Source organism: Sipha flava, unplaced genomic scaffold (genome assembly GCF_003268045.1).
Source record: "Sipha flava isolate LNK unplaced genomic scaffold, YSA_version1 298_pilon_pilon, whole genome shotgun sequence".
NCBI classification, from domain to species: domain Eukaryota; kingdom Metazoa; phylum Arthropoda; class Insecta; order Hemiptera; family Aphididae; genus Sipha; species Sipha flava.
In genome coordinates, this window is record NW_020272970.1 from 427,338 (window position 1) to 446,013 (window position 18,676).

Below are 18,676 nucleotides of genomic sequence, written 5' to 3' on the forward strand. Positions count from 1 at the left end.
AATATACTTTGATGTAAAAAACAAATTAATATGAGTATAATATTAATAAATGTGGCAAAATTTAGTTAACTATAAATAACCATACAAAATGAAAAATAAGCAGTAACTCTATTACTTTTTAATTTATTTATATTTATTTATGCAGGTGATATATGCTGATCTAGATTATAGCAAAAGTAGTAAAATTTTTATCATCTGAATTTTAATTGAATAACACAAAGAAAAACATATACTCTTTACCTTTTAAATACAGTTAAATTAGAATAATATAATTTTAATTCGTGCTTAAAAATATATACTATGCATGTATCATAAATTATTCGATTAATGCAGTAACCGTTGTACATGAAATGTTTGTTATTAACATAAGCCATAATAGAAAAAAATATGTTTAGTTTTTACACTAGTATTTGAATTCTTTTTTAGTGAAAATCAGTCTCTGAATTAGAGACATATTTCTGTAAGAGTAATTTTAATTTCATAAATTGTAATAAACAGATTTTTAATTGAAACTAAAATTTTAATTTTTGTTGAGTTAATAAAAAATATTCATAATAAAATAAATAATCAATTAAAAAAAATTAAAAAATTAAATAAAAATGTTAGAAATTTCGCTAAGCATACGAAGGAGTAAATAAAGTACGTTGGTTTTTGCACTAATAAATCATGTATGACAATAGTATTCGCAAAAAAAAAAAAAAAAATGCTGTGTTTAATAATTTAGTATGAACATTTTTTTTTAAAACTGTGTGTACCTATACAATAATTGCTCAATAAAAAAAGAATATTATTAAATATCAACAAAAAAAGTTCCCAAATCTTAAAATCCTATAATTTATAAATGGCAAAAAAAGGAATGACGTTTTTTCTAATTTTGCGGAAATCGGAAAGGTCGTTTTTGGTGGAAAACAGTGATTTTTTTTTACCGATTAAAAACTGGTTTTTAGTTTAATAAAACTAAAATAGAGAACAGTAAAATCTTTTATTTATAACCTTAAATAAAGGTGTACACAACAAGTAAAAATTATGAATATTTAAAAAAAGTATTATGAATTATAATTATATGATTTTTATCAATATTAGTTAACGACAATTAACCACAGATATGTATAACTAGATAACCAACTTCTGGATCGATGACGCTGGTAGCCATTTGCAACTTTGGCAACATTTACAAATAATAATGTGATAAAAATTAACAATACAAACAATAATTGCCCAACTTAGTGACTACTGACTCTTTTTCAGCTATTATTGTATATTTTGTATAATTAATAATTTAAGATGGTGACCTCATGTAGTGTACATTTGTGCACAAATAGACATTCAACAAATTGAGTTAGAAAAATACACTTTTTCTCGTAGGCAGACTTGGGTAAAATACTTTATAAAAATTGTATTCCGAATACATTATTTAGAATATTTCAAAAGTTTTACGAATACTTTTAAAATACTTCTACTTTTCAAAATATAAAATTAATAGATGTCCACTCAACAGAAATATTTGAAACTGTAGACTAAATATATGTTATTTTCAATATCAAATCAATTGAACCACATTTTGAAATAGGCAGCTACATTCTAGTCCATTAATTTATATTCACTGATTCTTCGATTTAAACTTATATTATTAGTCTTACAGTAAATCGTCCTGAAAATGTACAATGTAAAATGAGTTGAACTTAACTGGTTCATCCAACAATTATGGTTTAATAATGTATAACTTTATAAGTATACTTGTAATAAAATTAAGTTTATGAAAAAATAATTATATTATGAGTATATTATGAAATATTTGTATCACAATGCATGATATCAAAACGATTAATAAATGATAAGAATTTGTAAACATTGCCAAAGTTGCAAATGACGTCGGGCATCATAATTTAATAATGTTGTTGTATATGGGAGTCGGCCGAGTCGGATATTTAGTTATTATATATATATCTGTGCAATCAACACATAGTTTTAGATTATGTAGTCAATCAAACGTATTGCTTCGCAACATGTACCATAAGTTTAATTAAAATACTATTTTCTTTTAATCAAAATTAATATCGATAGCATACAACATATTTTGTCTATATTATACATGAAAACGTTAAATTATTTATATACATTAAAACCGTGGTCAAAAATTTAATAGGCAGTAGATCTTAATTTTTTATTTTATACCAGATATTTACGCCCTGGGTGATGTGTCTTACGCCATTATTTTGCTACATCGGAATATTTTTAACATTTTACGATTATCATCAAAACGCAGCGTTGCCAGAGGGACTATGACATTAGTATTTTAACGTGTACGCACAACGAACGTAACACGTAAATACACTATTAGCCAATCGATTGGTATACAATCGGCACACAACCAAATCTACTGACCCTCTTTCGCGGACTAGTCGCAAGGGGGTCTTCGGACTCGTTCCGTCGGGAGCCCTTGGTGTGTCGTCTCATTCGTATATACAAAGTGCGAAGGCACCGTTGTTGTGTAACGGATCACCGCTTAGTACCCGTATGCCTGTATATGTACCACGTTTGTGCACATTATTCGTGCGATGTACACGCGCGCGGCCTATTACGGATACATTTTGACGCTGCTCGATGTTCAATGCTCGACTAATGATATTTTTAATATTACAATAAATTACGATTAAATTACGATAATATTACCATGAAATTTATCGTCCATTCAAGAAAATCGTATCGCTATAGAGCACGACGACGATAGACAAATAGAAAAATAAAAATATTGTTTACTTCGATACTCCACTGCACGTTAAAACAATAATAATCGTATTCACTTACCGGCAAGTCGATTATATGCTGCAAAGAATGTTTAGCTGCTCCCTTCCTTTGCACACAGAACGCTACGAAATCCTCGTCCAACGCTGATTTTTCACGTAACAACCTGCAAAATAGCGACGATACATTACAATATTATGTATAACCTGAGTTATAGTACAACAAAATATTTGAAATCTTAATATGCTGATTAAAACTTATCATATGTTTTCCGATTAAATGGTTTACATTTCCTAGGGTAAACATTCAGTAGTGAGCTTGAAATAGAAAAAAATTTAAAGCAAATATTTACCAATTATGTTTGTATTCTAAAACTGTCCTAAAAGGCATAATTAGTTATTCTCTGTATTGTAAATATTGAAGACTACTGAAAAAAGTGATGTGATAGTTATTGTGAAGGAAATCTAGAAAATTAATTTTATTGTAGAAAATGCACATTTTTAAATGTTTATATATTTGTGAATACATTATCAATTGTATTCGGTTATTTCATTTGTATTATTAATAAATACAATTTTTATTTGTTGTATATCATTAGTTATATGTCAAAGAAAAACCAAAAGCTTATGAATCGATGTAATTTTAAAACGAAACTTATTTATGATACCGAGTTCAATCGTAAATATTAAGCAATTTTTATTTTTATTAAAAATGTCAATGATTATTCTTAGTTGCGTAAAAAAAATGGAAGACCGGTTTTTCATTTGACAGTATATTTGCATATTATGATGCTAACCAACAGTGGATAAAATAAAACTTGATATTATAAACAATTTTGTTTCATTATAGCATTTAAACGTCTGGTCATCTAGGTAGCTAATTTAAATTCTCATCGTTTTGTCTTTATTTTTTCAATATATGTAATAACAAGATTCGAAACGAAGATTTTACATCGTGTGAGAATTGAAAGTAATATAAATTACACCGTAAAACAACATAATATTAAATAAACTACTGATTAACTTAACTAAATAATTAATTCGTTAACGAGTAATAATCATATTTTATGTTGTTAAACGTATATCAATATATATTTTATATGTCCTGTTATTTTATAATTGTATATTTTAAAAATAGATTAGATTATTTAAACATAAAACGGTAGTAGAACATTTAGTATCAGTTTTAATTTGTCTTAAATATGAAATTATATACTAGAAGAACCCATCAATCAACCCACAACTTCTTAGTAGTGGCTACGATGTAGAAAATATATGTCACATTTATTTAATGCTATAATAGTTGGTATTATAAACAAAGTTAAAGTATTCAAACAATAACAAAATAAGTGGAAAATTTAAATGTGTCATCCCGATGTTATATCCATATAAAGTGTTTTATAGAAATGTATTTAATATAAATAAATATTGGGATATTCAACCCACATTTTTTTTTTTTTTTTGCAGAAATGAATTCTAAATTAAAATATTTTATATATAATTCTACGATTATTGGAAGTAAATTACAGTGACAGCCAAAACTCTTACAGGGTTGCGAAGCTACGAATATAAGAATAATGTCGTACATGTATATCTAACTTATTTTCATTGCCAAAACTATAAGTATCAACCACTCATCAAAATTATGGAAAATTGTAAAAAATTATAAATACAAATTGTAAATAAAAACTCTTTACGCGCTACATGTATCAAACTGTATTTGTAAGAGGAACGTTTAACGAAAACGTCCAACTGTTCTATCCGCCATTTTATGGTAAGTGCTTTTGGTAGTTATGCGCAAGCCGAAGACGTGAGCCGACATCAATAACGCTCACTTGACGACGACATAAACATGCTATTGTTATTAATATATAATTTTAAAGAATCAGAGGTAAATGCAAACATTTACCTTTGACGAAATTTCCGATACTCTATTGAAAACTTGGTCATAAATTTATTTCGTTTGCAATTTGTTTATCGTACCTGTAAGATTACGATGACGTGCGAAATCATATGCTGATGAAAAAAAAATAAAAAATGATTTAATGTCATCAATTTTATTTTTAACTTTTAGAATATTTTTTACATAATGTACTATATTTATATATTTATAATGAACAGGAGCGTCATTGAGGGGGGGCAGACTATGGCAAATGCCCCACTATAAGAAATTTTAAAAAGTCGGCAATTCTTTGTCCGATGATCAAATGCTAAAATCGGTAAATAGTAAATTTTTATTTACTATTTTGTACTCAGATATCAGATAATATTCTCTTTTAAATACATGTTCACGGTTTATTAAAAGTTAGGAAACACTGGCTCCTCCCCAGTTTATGACAATCGTTATTACGTGAACCTTATAAACTTTATTTTTGATATATTATATATTTCTATATATGTGACCTTTTTAAAACAGTTTTCGTGATATCGATACCATAAAAATTGAGCTCATACAGAACAGAACCGATATTAATTCGATAAAAAAGAATTGCTTGCTTATGAATATATCGGTGGATAATCTGATTCAACGATATAAGTTGAGAAGCAAAACAGATTAAATTACACTCTACAAGCTTTTTAAACCAATTCTTACTATATATTACAGAACGTTATTATATTTTTATTTTAAGATAATGTAAAACCTTAGATTTTCTCCAGATTAGTAAGAATATACAATTTATAGTTTTATTCGAAATATATCTAGTATAGATAATCTTGTTAAGATAAATTATTTCATAAATAGCACAAAGTCTATAATAATCAACACAATTATTTTTATTTTAGTTTTTTTGTTTCGTAAGAACATAAGCTATTATTATTTTTTTATTTTTATAGTAACATTTAACGCTGTAATAAAGCACTAGACACATAAATTAAAATTGGTATAGCTGTTTTCTTGATGATAGCTTCCATAATATTAGGTATAATCATGATGTATAATGCTATAAAAAACCCAGGTGTAATTTTAATGTCTAAAATTTGTGTCTAAACTAAAATTATTCTATAAGATAATTAATAACGAACGTTTTCAAATAATTAATAGTTATCATCATCGTTAATAAATAATGATCACAACAATGTATTACACATTTTATGTACAAAAGAATTTTACTATATATAACACTAAAAATTATCTGGTTATTTGTTCATCCGTTTATAAAGGTTAGATTGTAAAATACTTCTAATTTTTTTTTTCGTTCAGTGTTTAATACATTTTTTATTTAAATAAATTATACGTTGATATTTTTAAAACTACAGGTAAATACTTAATATATATTTATAAGATTATAAATGTTGTATATAATAATAAAAAAATATATTGGTCATCAAATGGAAAGCATCTTTTTTAAATATTTTATTGTACATTTAACTGCATACATAAACAATTTATAATCAATAACGAAATCTCAAGATCGATGTATACAAAATAAACTGGAGATTTTTTTTATAGCTTATTCGAATTAATTCAACGATTTTTTTTTCACCTTGCTGTGAAACAATATTTTACCATGCATTCTTAAATATTGAAAGCAGTAAGTAATTATTTTATAAAAAATGTTTTTTCTGAATAAAATTAGGGTTAACTAAAAATATTATTAAAAAAAAAACTGTGCTCATTTATAAAATATTATTTTCAATTTCTCAAATAAATTTTATAATACCGAATGATTAAAAAATATGAGGATTTTTACACCATAAATTAATGATTTTACTAAAGGCTAGAAACCCAGACAAAAATGGACAAATGTAGAATTTTAAATTTATAACATGAAATTAATTCTTTAAGATTTAAAAAAATATTATGATTATATGTGAATATTTATGAGTAGTTTACTTACTAATGGATAACTGAATTTTGTGTTTATAGACATGGATATATATCAGATGACAGCAGTATTTTCGATATCAATGGTCATATTATTAAACTTAACTTTATCTAAAGAATTAAATTCATTGTATGAAGACAATGCGATAATGTCTAATAATAAACTTAAAAAAATAATATTTACCCTACAAGATAAAATCATTGAAATATACGTCGACGTAAAAAATTTAAACTTGGCTCCTATTTTTCCTACTTCCACTTGTGCGCCTTGTGAACCTATAAAATATTGTGAATGTGGTGATGCATGGTGTACAATAGATCGAATAGTTGGAACAAATATCAATAAATGTAATAAAAATAGTAGTGGTATTCTACATTTACTTCATGACGCATCGTCCTATGGATTGGGTGAAATAAAACAAATTGGAAAATATGTAAAAAATGGATTATTAACAACTGGAAAACTAATAAAAAAAGGTTTTTTTAAATTTGTAAATATAGTTAAAAAAGTTACACCTCGACTACCAAATTTCATTTTAAAACCTATAACTGCCGTAACAAATGCCGTTTCAAGAGTTGGAAAACATGTAACAAATGCAATATCAAACGTTGGAAGTCATGTAACAAATGCAATTTCAAACGTTGGAAGTCATGTAACAAATGTAATTTCAAACGTTGGAAGTCACGTAACAAATGCAATTTCAAGCATTGGACATTTTATAGGTCTGTAGAGGTATAAAAAATGTATTTACATTTAACTGTTTATTTATTATTTAGTTTATTTACCTAATTATTATATAACTAATTAACAAAAAAAAAAAAAAAAAAAATGGAAAAATAATGTTTATTCTAAGTTTGGTCAACCTTTGTTGTTTATTTATTTACATTTAACTATTTAATTATTATTTATTTTATTTACCTAATTATTATATAGTTATTATATATTATTATATTATACTATTTAGTTTATATATAATTATTATTAAACTAAACCTATAAAATGTCCAATGCTTTAAATTGCATTTGTAACATGATTTCCAACGTTTGAAATGGCATTTGCTACGTGACTTCCAACGTTCTAATATAGTATAACGTTCTAATAAATATTTAGAGTATATCCACAACTAATGAACAATTAATTATATAATATTTAGGTACATAAACTAAATAATAAATAAATAAACAACAAAGGTTGACCAAACTGATAATAAAAATTATTTTTTCGTTTATTTTTTTTTTTTCATAAAAACATGATAATTGGACTATTGATAAATAAGTGCACGTTTTTAACTCAAAATCAGCGGCGGATTGGCTAAACATTTTGGTCCGGAAAATTACCGTATGACCGGCCCACCATCCAATAATAATAATTTTCCATAAAAGTCTCCTTTGTTCATGGATTAAATGCTTGTAGAATTGTTTACATCACAATCTTACAATTAAATACAATATGCTTAAATACATTATTTTTATAAAATAATGTTTAATCCAAGTACTTCGACTAAGTGTTATAATACTACTACCGGCCCACCGGGAACTTTCCCGTTATCCCGGTGGGCCAATCCGCCGCTGCTCAAAATTCAGTTATTATCTTGATATTTAAAAGTACCGTAGATCAGTTCAACATTTTGATCCTGGTACTAAAATATATCGTTGGTCAAACTTCTATAAAATTCAAAAATCTATTTTTTCAAAATTAATTTTTAAAATATTCATATTATGTATGGGTTATAGGGTGCCAGTTACTGATACAAAGAGAAAATTTTTAGCTAAATTTTTTAAAGTGCGGGCCGGAATTTTATTACAATATACCTAAAATTAATGTCTGTAAAATTTGAACTTGATCGAACTTAATTAACAGGTGGCGACTTAAGCTCGAAGTTTTATAGAAAAGAGTAAACTGTTGGTTTTTGGTGTATAATTGCTTTAATTTTAAAAATGAAAAAATTTATATTTTATAATTTCGATACACTATACAATAACATGTTTTAATTATTATAACACAATAAATTAACTTATTTAAAAGACAACATATTTATAAAGGTTTTTTAAGATCTTTCAAAGTAGCAGATTTTGGATATTTCTTACGATAATCTTGAACAGTCTGAAAATATAAAAATGTTTGTTAATATATTATTCTATATTACACAAAGTTAATATTTATCATTTACTTTTAATAGAAATTGCTATTGGTCTTCATCTTTTGTAATTTTATGATTGAACTCTTCTATTAATTTTATACTCCGTTCTGCAGGATCATTTACTACTTTAAGATCACTTACTATTTTTTTCCTTTCTATGAATTCGGATAAATTAGTCCATGTATTTGGATATGATTTTAAAAATGCAGCTGAAATACCAAATCGTTCTAAAAAATGTTTAGATTTATGGTTCACGAGTTTTAATAAAATATTTTTATCGTCATTTTCTAAAAGACAAATTAATTCTTCTTTATTCAAAATTAATTTTTTCTCTGTTATTTCTTCCTCGTAGTCCTCTTCTTCATCAATTGCTATAATTTTTTGGGCCATTTTCATTTTTGTGTCTTCATTTATTCTGTTATCAAACAGTGCTAACGTGATATATTCTTCGTTTAAATAATACAAATGTCTAAGAAACTTTTGAATAACAGAATTTGAAAAATTTCATTAATTGTACGATATTCGTAGCAGGCTCTTAAAAAACATGATATCATTTAATGGAGCTTCAATGGCATTTGGCGCAGAATACCAGAAGCGTGTATAGCACTTAATTAAAAACAAATTAAAATGAGAAATAGAATTAATCTCATTATTGGTTAACTTAAACTCTTGTCGAAATAAATACATTTTGAGACAATAGATGCCTTTAGTCATCCACCTTGCATGATGGTATGCACTGGTTTTTTAAACTTAATTCCTCCAGGAAGTACTTCTCCCAAAAAAATAATTATTAAATCCAATAATTCTTTATAGTCGTCTCGGATTAAATATGTCGAAAGTTTAAGTTTTGCATATTCCACAATGTCAATGTAGTTATTTCCTAATGCATTTTTAATATCTATGTAAGAGATTCCAGTAACAAATTAATTTAAGTTTATAGTATCCCATTTTTTCTTAAATAGTTTGAATAAAGGGATATCTGGACCTGTCATAGGTGAGATTTTACATTTTTTAAAAATGTCAGCTAGAATTATCTCAACTATATGATGTCTACAACCAAAATAAATAATATCTCTATTTAATTTATTTTCTAATAATTTACAGGCACCATTATATCTACCAGTGTTTGATGCGGTCGTATCAAAAACAAATGCTTGAGTTTTATCTAGTAAGCCCCAACTTTCTAAAGTATCGAAAACTGCAGATGAAATTTCAAGCACTGTCCCCGCCAACACTTCCGGAACTCCCAATAATTGTTGAAAATTCGTACATGTAGTGATTTACTGCTAATCTATTGACACATTTTCCAGATATATTTTCCATTATTTTAGTGTCCCAGTGAACATCGACTGACTTTACATTTAAATTAGTGAAGGCTTGCTTTAATTGTTGGTCATATGATTCCCGATAGACAGCTCTAGCATTTCGTATGGACGTCCTATTGATAATATAGTCAGCAGGATCTAATGACACAGCTTCCAAAAACGCAACTAACAAATGTACGGCGTCTCTTTCACTAATTTTGCATCTATCAAAAGTAGCAGCTAATATAGAGGTCAATGGTTCTTTACGAGCCCTTTTAGGCTTGGACGGTCCTGTTTCTTGCTGTTCATCAATTTCAAAAGATTTTTCCATATGTTCTGATTCAGATTCCGTACTGTCCATACTGTCATCCGTAGCTAAAAAAAAATATTTAAATTAAATACCTTAACAAAATAACTAGATATGTAAGAAAAAATAATTTTAAACTTAAATTTAAATAAAAAAATACCTGCTGTTGTAATAATATTTCTCAAATTTTTTTTCTTTTCTTTTTGTTTCATTTTCTTTTCTAATTTGCTTCCATTTTTCAATATTTGTTAATTTTCTGTCTAAGCCAAGCATCGAACCTGGACGTTCTTTTTCTCTTTGTTTAACTAAAAATAACTTATCCTCTTCTGTACGTACCATAGTAATTGCATCTTGAAGAGCAATATCAAAAAGGTCATTCATAGAATCACTAAATAATTGTTATTTTTATTTAAATGTTTGATTGGTTTTCTTTTTATTTTTTAAAATACTTTCCACTCCTCGTAAAGTTTAATTAACTTACTTTTGCATATATGAGACACTTGTGTCGGAATCCTAGCTTTTTTCCAAAACCTTATACATTCCTCAATCACTAGTGAAGTGCTATTGTTTAAATTTAGTTTTGTTATTCTGATATTATAAAATAAAACTTTTAGACAGTCACCTCTAGAAGGCAATTTTGAACCTGTTATTTGATGATTCATATACCCAATAAGAAATAACTTTTCATGCGACGACATTTTAAATATTTGAATAATAACTGAGATAATAATTAAATATATAGTTACTATTACTGCACAACAAACAACACTGACACTATGTTTTATTATTTGGTTTGATAACTGCAGTGGAATTAAATGTATATAGGAGAACGGAATATTTCCAAGCACGATAAAAGATTATTAATAATATTTAATACACGCTGTTGCGTAATAATGATAATCAGATAGATATCGTTATCATTTATAATAATAACTATAATAATAGTTATATTATAACTGAAATACTTATTATCGCTTAACTTTCGGCTTAAGTCGCCACGTGTTAAATTTGTTCAATTAAGCTTAAACTACAGATTTTTATTTAAAAGATATATAAAAACCAAATTAGGGGGCGCACTCATAAAAAATTAAACTTAAGAAAATAAGTGGCACCCTAATGGGTTATAATAAATAATATAAATTTATCAAAGTATATACATACATTTAACGCGTAACTAGTACAGTGCAGTGTCATACACCACTGCATTTTTTTTATCCTGCATATCAATTATAATATTGATAATATTACTTGGAGGTTACGTATACCTTTGTATGGAGGTAAAATGTATATGAAAAGATAAGTTTTTCATGTTATGTTCACTGTCATAACTTGTTATTGTTGATATAAAATGTTCAGCGGTATATCACATCGCACTGTACCATGTGTGTAACATTTTTAAAAACAAAATTTTTGTTTTTATTTTTAAATTTAGTTCACTATAGTTATATAATATTATATTATGTTATTTATATTTACTATTATATTTGAAGTTTCTTGTATTTATTTTTGTTTTCAAAGGTTTTATATTTTATTTATTTATTATAATAAAGCATTTTAATTGGAGTTTGGTCATAGTTATTTTTACCTAAAAAATGATTTTTCTCGTTATTTTTTTTTTTTTAAATCTTGTTTTTCAGTATTTCTTTTATTATCATATATAAGTTTGAACCTTAAAAACTCATATTGAAAAATTCTAGAATAAAATAAAAGATTCAGAAATAAATTCTACTACAATTTTTTAAAGTAACAATTCATTCATTAAAACACTAAGATATAATAATTTGTTTGAAAAAAAAAAATAGAATGATTGTTAATACTATACTGATAATTAATACACATAAAATTATTTAAGAATTTAATCTAAAAAGGTCCAAATATTGTTATCAAATGAAGCGATATGTCACACCACACTGTATCAGTTACGGTTTATTTTTTCATTGTACCAGTTACGGATTAATATAATAACAAAAAATTGTACTCTTAAACATTTTATTACTATATTTATTTTTAATTCTAAAAATATACATTTATTATGTAGTTATTTTGTCATGAAATATATTGTAACACTTTTTTTTTTAACAAAGAAATACACCACAAGTTGTTCATTTTGAACGTGGTATTGATTGTAATGGATTCATTAAAAATGTCTCACATCTTCCTCGTTCATCTACATATTCATATACATATTCTTGTATATATATATAATCCAGAGTATAACACAGTCACCAAATCTTACACCATTTGGAAAAAAAGCGATATTTTCCTTTCCGTTTATTTATATCACTTTTATTTTCTTATGCACTCCTTGAAAGAAACCTCGTACAGGAGGACAGTGGCGGCGTGACGATAAATTTTTGAATCCCTGGAGTGGAGTCCCTACCAGTGGGTGGGTAGATGGGTGGGTATTGACCATTGGGGATCGAGTGGGTATATAGCATATAGAACGAATAGTAGGGGAGCTCTTTTTACAAACTACCCTTAAATTTATTTTTAAATGGTTGGGTGGGTGGAAAAAATCCTAACAGGACTCATGAAGTAAAATATTTCGCGCCGCCACTGCTGAAGGATAAATATAATACTGGTACGATCCACAATAGTCGAAGTTTCCTATATTTTTATATATAAAAAAAAAAAAAAAACTAAAATATGAACGACTATTTTAATTTTATTTTATCGACGATTGATGGGAAACCTCAAGTGCCTGCTTGTGAAAATAATCGATATTGTAATATAATTACGGTACAATAAGATTACGACTAGAGCTCTTAAGAGCTCTAATTACAAGATACGATAAATATCTATTAATCAGTAAATGTCATGAACTACATACACTAGAGTTGCCAACCGTACGATAACTATTGTACACATACGATAATTTGAGCTGTTTGTACGATGTACGATGTATACTTATTATCGTACTAGGAAGTAGGATAATTTTACCATCTTACAAAAAAATACCATAATTTCCATTATCTATTTTTTTTTCTATAAATATAATCTTGATTCATAATTCCCGATAATTCGTTTACTTTGGTAATTTCAAATTTATTTACCATTGTCTGCATGATATCTGTAGTCCACCTATGTTCTATTGTTCTACTACCATAAGCGGCATAAGAATAACTGGAAATAGAATAATACACAAAACAAATATAATATATATATATATATATATATAACAATATATATATATAACAAATATAATACACAAAACACGTCTTCGGAGTCCGGGTGCCGAGTGACGACCAAATATAACGCGTTATATCGCATGCAGTATTATGACTTCTGAGAAATGACTAATGAGTAATATTATAATGAAGTAAATTGCCATAACAAATATTTATTAACAAATAAACAATATAACAAATCGTTTATCGATCACTATTGTGAATTCGATGAATTTGTATTGTTATAATAATTTGGTTGATAGTTTTAATCGAGAAGTTTAAATAACTATTGTTTTAATTTTTTTATTTATTATTATGTTTATGTATGCAAAAGTTCTTAAATTTGGTTAAATGTTATTTTTAATATTTCATGTTTCAAGAATTTAAATCAATTGTAACTAATTGTAACTTCACTGTTGAGTTTAAAAAATAAAAATTATATTATTTATACATAACTATACAATTGGCTTGTCAACACAATATTATTGTATGATTGTAACAATTGTGATTTCATTACTTTTCATTACTTTTTTAATATAGTATTTCTGAATTAATCACGGGATAGTAATTCTTGTCAGTCGCACTTTTGGTACCCCCTACGATCTAGCAGAAACAGCACAACTGTGTTTTTTCATTTCAAAAAAAATAAACACTTGTATGTTAAATTTTTTTTGTACGATATATTATTTGCTAGATACTGTACTTTTATAGTTGTTGTACGATGTATCTAGCAATGAAATGTATATTGGCAACACTGTTATACACCAAGTACTCACTAGTATATAATTTGCAATAGTGAATTGAGTAGGTACGTAATATTTTTCACTTAAACAAAAATTATACCTAATACATATTATATAATGGACAATTTTGAAAGTCAAAGAGGCAGTGAGTTAATAATCATCTAATATTTTTCAACAACTTTACGTGATACGAGGTGTATATGAAAGTAAAGTATCTACTTGTGTGTACGCGTTTTTATTAAATAAGTCAATAAAATCGTATAGAACTGTTTTACAACAAGTTATCATTAAATGCATTCAAGTTAATCGACATTCTAAACCAAAATATGTAATTATGGATTTCGAAATTGCTGCTATGAATGCAACAAATGGCGTGTTTGGTGATAGCGTGCAATTCTAAGGGTGTTTTTTTAATTTATGCCAATCTACATGGCAAAAAGCTCAACAATTAGGTATATGTTCTTTATACAGAAATAATATAGATTTTAGAATAAGTTACGCTATGATTAACTCTAGCATTTTTATTCCTTAAGCCGGTCCCACACGACTCGTGTACTTTGTGAGCATATAGTCGGCGAGTGTACTTGCCAAGTTTGCACGATGTGTGTAATTATGTTGCTACTACACGACTCGTGTGCTTGTCGATTATTCGTCAATTGTATATACTTTGCACGTCATGTCGTGTGGGAATGACGCACGACTACTAGTATACTGCTGCTAAAATAATGATATTAACAATAAATAATAGTCTATTTTGGGGGAAAATCCGATAATAATTTCTATTTATGCAAATATTCAATGTTGATAAATTCTTTTAAACTATAATATCCTTAGCGTTAGTATTGGTTCAATGAATTTTGCATTTGATGAATAATGGTGATTTTTAAAATTCAAACATAACAAATGACGCATTCAAAAAAGGTTATTTCTTATAATTTTACACAATATTACAAATTATTGATGTTTTAATTAATATAAACAGTTATTTCTACTACTAAGTATTTAATTATTCTAAATCAAATTCAATATTGAAAAATAAACTGTTTTAGATAGAATCAATACATTTAATATTATAAATATTAATACATTTTTTTTTCTATTTTAATAAAGAGTATAAAATGATATTTAACAAACAATACCACAGTATGATAAAACTACTCAATTTCCTATGAAGTTGCACATGCATTTGAAGACATACATAGTATCCAGCTTATTTTTGGTATTATGTTTATTAAACAATTTTTTGTTATTTAGTGGTCGTAACAATTATAGAGAGTAATTCGATTTTTAACACCTAATTTATTATATGGATATTACATATGATTTAATAATAACAGTATGCAACAATTACAGATCTATTTAATCTACTGTTATAATTATAGATGTTGTCATATTTTATGATTGCATTTGTGTGAATATACTAGGGTTTTAAATAAATAAGAAACCTATTAAAAAAAAGAAACATTCATGTAAGCACTTACTCTTTGGCATGTCGGTGCACCTCTTGATAATCGTTATAGCAATCCCAGAAATTAGCACTAAATAAACTACCTAAAAACAAAATAAACATATAAATATCATTTAATTAAAACAAAGAATTATAAACAATAATTTTATAGTTAAAATAATTAAATATGTTGAATAAAATACAAGTTAAAAAATAAACTTATACTTAAAATAACGTTAAACGTCCAATTTAAACAACGTTTAGTGAAAATAACCAATAACACTAAAATACATTATGAAATCAAACAGTTTTTTCATGATACAATATAATATTACTTATTTGATTTAAATTAATATCATGACATATTATAATTTTTTTTTCTTTTATTTATTCAGCACCAACAACAGGATTATTAGCTTACACTAAGTTTTTACTATTGGGTTTATATTTTTATATACATATATGGTATTTATATTTAGTTTTCTTAGATTTAGTTATACGTTTAATTTTTTTTTTTAATCGGAATAAGGTACAAACGCTGCATAAGGCTGTCTGGAATTTGGCTTTCTAGTGGTTAAGTTTTTTCTATGAGGGATCCATGTAATACTCTCATGTGACCAATTCTGAGTATGTTTAGTACGACTTATTTTCTATTTAAGCTGTTAAGTTTTGGCCAGGATACGACTGATTTTTTATTTCTTTTAGTTTGTTTTCTGTCACTCGGTGCCACTTAGAATTTCATAAATTAATGTAGTATTTATCAACTTTTCTATGTATATCAACTAATGATGACAATTAAAGTGAATTGTTAATGGGGTTATTAATTGCATCTCGGGCTGATTTACTGCTTCCTCATTCCATTTATTTTATATATTATTATATTTAGTTTATATGGTACAGATCAGCGTTTCTCATAATTTTTTCATTCACATATCGTTTGACCTCTCACCATTGCTTTACGTATCCTCCGTGGTTGAATTGGGGTAGGATTCCTAGAAAAATTAAATAAATACGAAAAAAAATTGGAAATTATTAAAATGTAATTTAATTCTTGGTATTCGTTCTTAATCAGTGTATTAGCGTGAATATTTAGAACGCAATAATAAAGTATCATATAATATTATAAAATAGGTTTCAAGTGCTTCAACGGCGTATATAATCCGTAGAATAAACTGCTAAAGTGCTATTAAGATTTATGATTCACAATTTAGATGTATTCTAGACCCTCGCCCGACGATAAAATATCCTACGAGTAAGCTCTGTCCCTGCGGTGAACGACACGGGTTAGGGGCCATGCAGTCGGCGGTCGTGCGATTCTCGTCCGTCACCACGAAGACAGTCTAACGTCAACCGGCCATGGCTGCGTACGAACGGTAATCGTCTACCACCCCCCTCCCACTAACCGGCACTTTCATGTGGCGTCCACGACATGGCGGCGGCCACTAGCGGCGGTACAACGGCGGTGACTTTGATGCTCGCGTCGGCGCTCGGATTCATGGATTGCCGGCGAACGTTTTACTACCACGGCTGTTGACCAATGCGAGTATACCGCGCGCGCCGTCAAGCGAAGACGATCGCTTTCTTTTTTGCGCGACCCGAAACACATGACAAGCGTACGCGGTACGCAGGATCTCTTATGTTCCTATGAACAGCTAGTTTGCGAGAAACATTTTTACTATTATTATTATTGTATATTTTTCATTCAAATACTTAATAACATTCTGTCGATACCGAAACAAAAAGTAAACTGTGCGTGGTCACAAGAAAACACGAATTATATAGCTTGTGGAGGAAGTGGTTCCTCGCGGCACCACAGGATTTGATTCGATTTTCACGCCATTAGCTTGTTACTATTATTTTTATCTTTTTTAACATTTTAAATTTTTTTCCTGACCAGTTACGTTTTACACAGGACATTGAACATTACCGGTGAGGGAAAACGAGAACATATTATTTACGGTCTGAAATGTAAATATGATAAAATAATGTGGAATCTTTTACAATGAATTGTGGCGAATACACCCGCGGCTGTGTGTGTAATTGGAGGTCTTTGAGGCGGGATTCGTTTACGTATACAATTTAACGATCGATTTGGAAACGAAAATAAAAAAAACATCGCAGCTTCGTTTGACCATCATGCAACAGTAAAGAGAAGATTGTTGAGAACTAGTGAAATGATAACTATATTATACTTTAATCGGCGTGTTGTATAATAGAACATCGACTGATCTTCAACGGTATACCTAGTTTATCCCAATATTTTTCGTTACGTTAAGTCTACTTGTTTTATTTTTAGCATTTAATTTGAATAATATAATTCAACCTTTAATTATTATTGTTTGTATAAAATATTATAGTCTTTTTTTTAATGTTTATTACATTGAAGGTATTGAAAATTGTTTAAATTAATTACCAGGGCTCATAACTTATAGCTTTAAAAAAAGGTTGTTATAAGCGTTTAAATATTCTCTAAAAAGTATTCATATAAGCGCTTAAACATGCACTAAAAATACTAAAATATGCAAAAAAAAACGTTTGTATACAAAAATTATTATTTTATTATTATTATTTATTATATTATTTCATTATTTTAGCTTCTATTATTAAAAAAAAAAAAAAAATGTAGATACTGAATACATGAAACATACTAGCATACATACAATACGAAAAATTGGAAACGACTGCAAAATGCTAATGAAAAATTATCAGTAAATAATCTGAGAAATATGATATCGGAATATCTAGATAATGATATCGGAATACCCGAATACCTAGAAACTATAAAAATAAAATACTACAGTACAAGCTACAATTATATACAATTATAATGGTTTCCTTATCGATGGGATTACGAAGTTTTGGGCGTACACTCTCGCTATGTCGCGCGTCGCCTAAACTCGTATAGGTATAATATATAGTTTATCTGATATTATTATATAAGTTATATAAGATGAAAAATGAATTAACTAGAATTAATTACTAATATGAACAATTAAT

The 18,676-nt window shown here is 27.2% G+C and overlaps 1 protein-coding gene across 2 annotated transcripts in view; it reads right to left on the bottom strand.

The window, feature by feature from the left end:
- Positions 1–18,676, bottom strand: part of LOC112685899 (rho GTPase-activating protein 20-like) — a 232,048-nt gene that overhangs the window by 133,738 nt on the left and 79,634 nt on the right. For both annotated transcript variants that reach the window (XM_025557944.1, XM_025557946.1), the window contains 2 exons: positions 15,714–15,783; positions 2,809–2,911 (listed from right to left, as the gene is read on the bottom strand). In XM_025557944.1, coding sequence (XP_025413729.1) covers positions 2,809–2,911; positions 15,714–15,783 — 173 coding nt within the window. The remainder of the gene's footprint in view (positions 1–2,808; positions 2,912–15,713; positions 15,784–18,676) is intronic.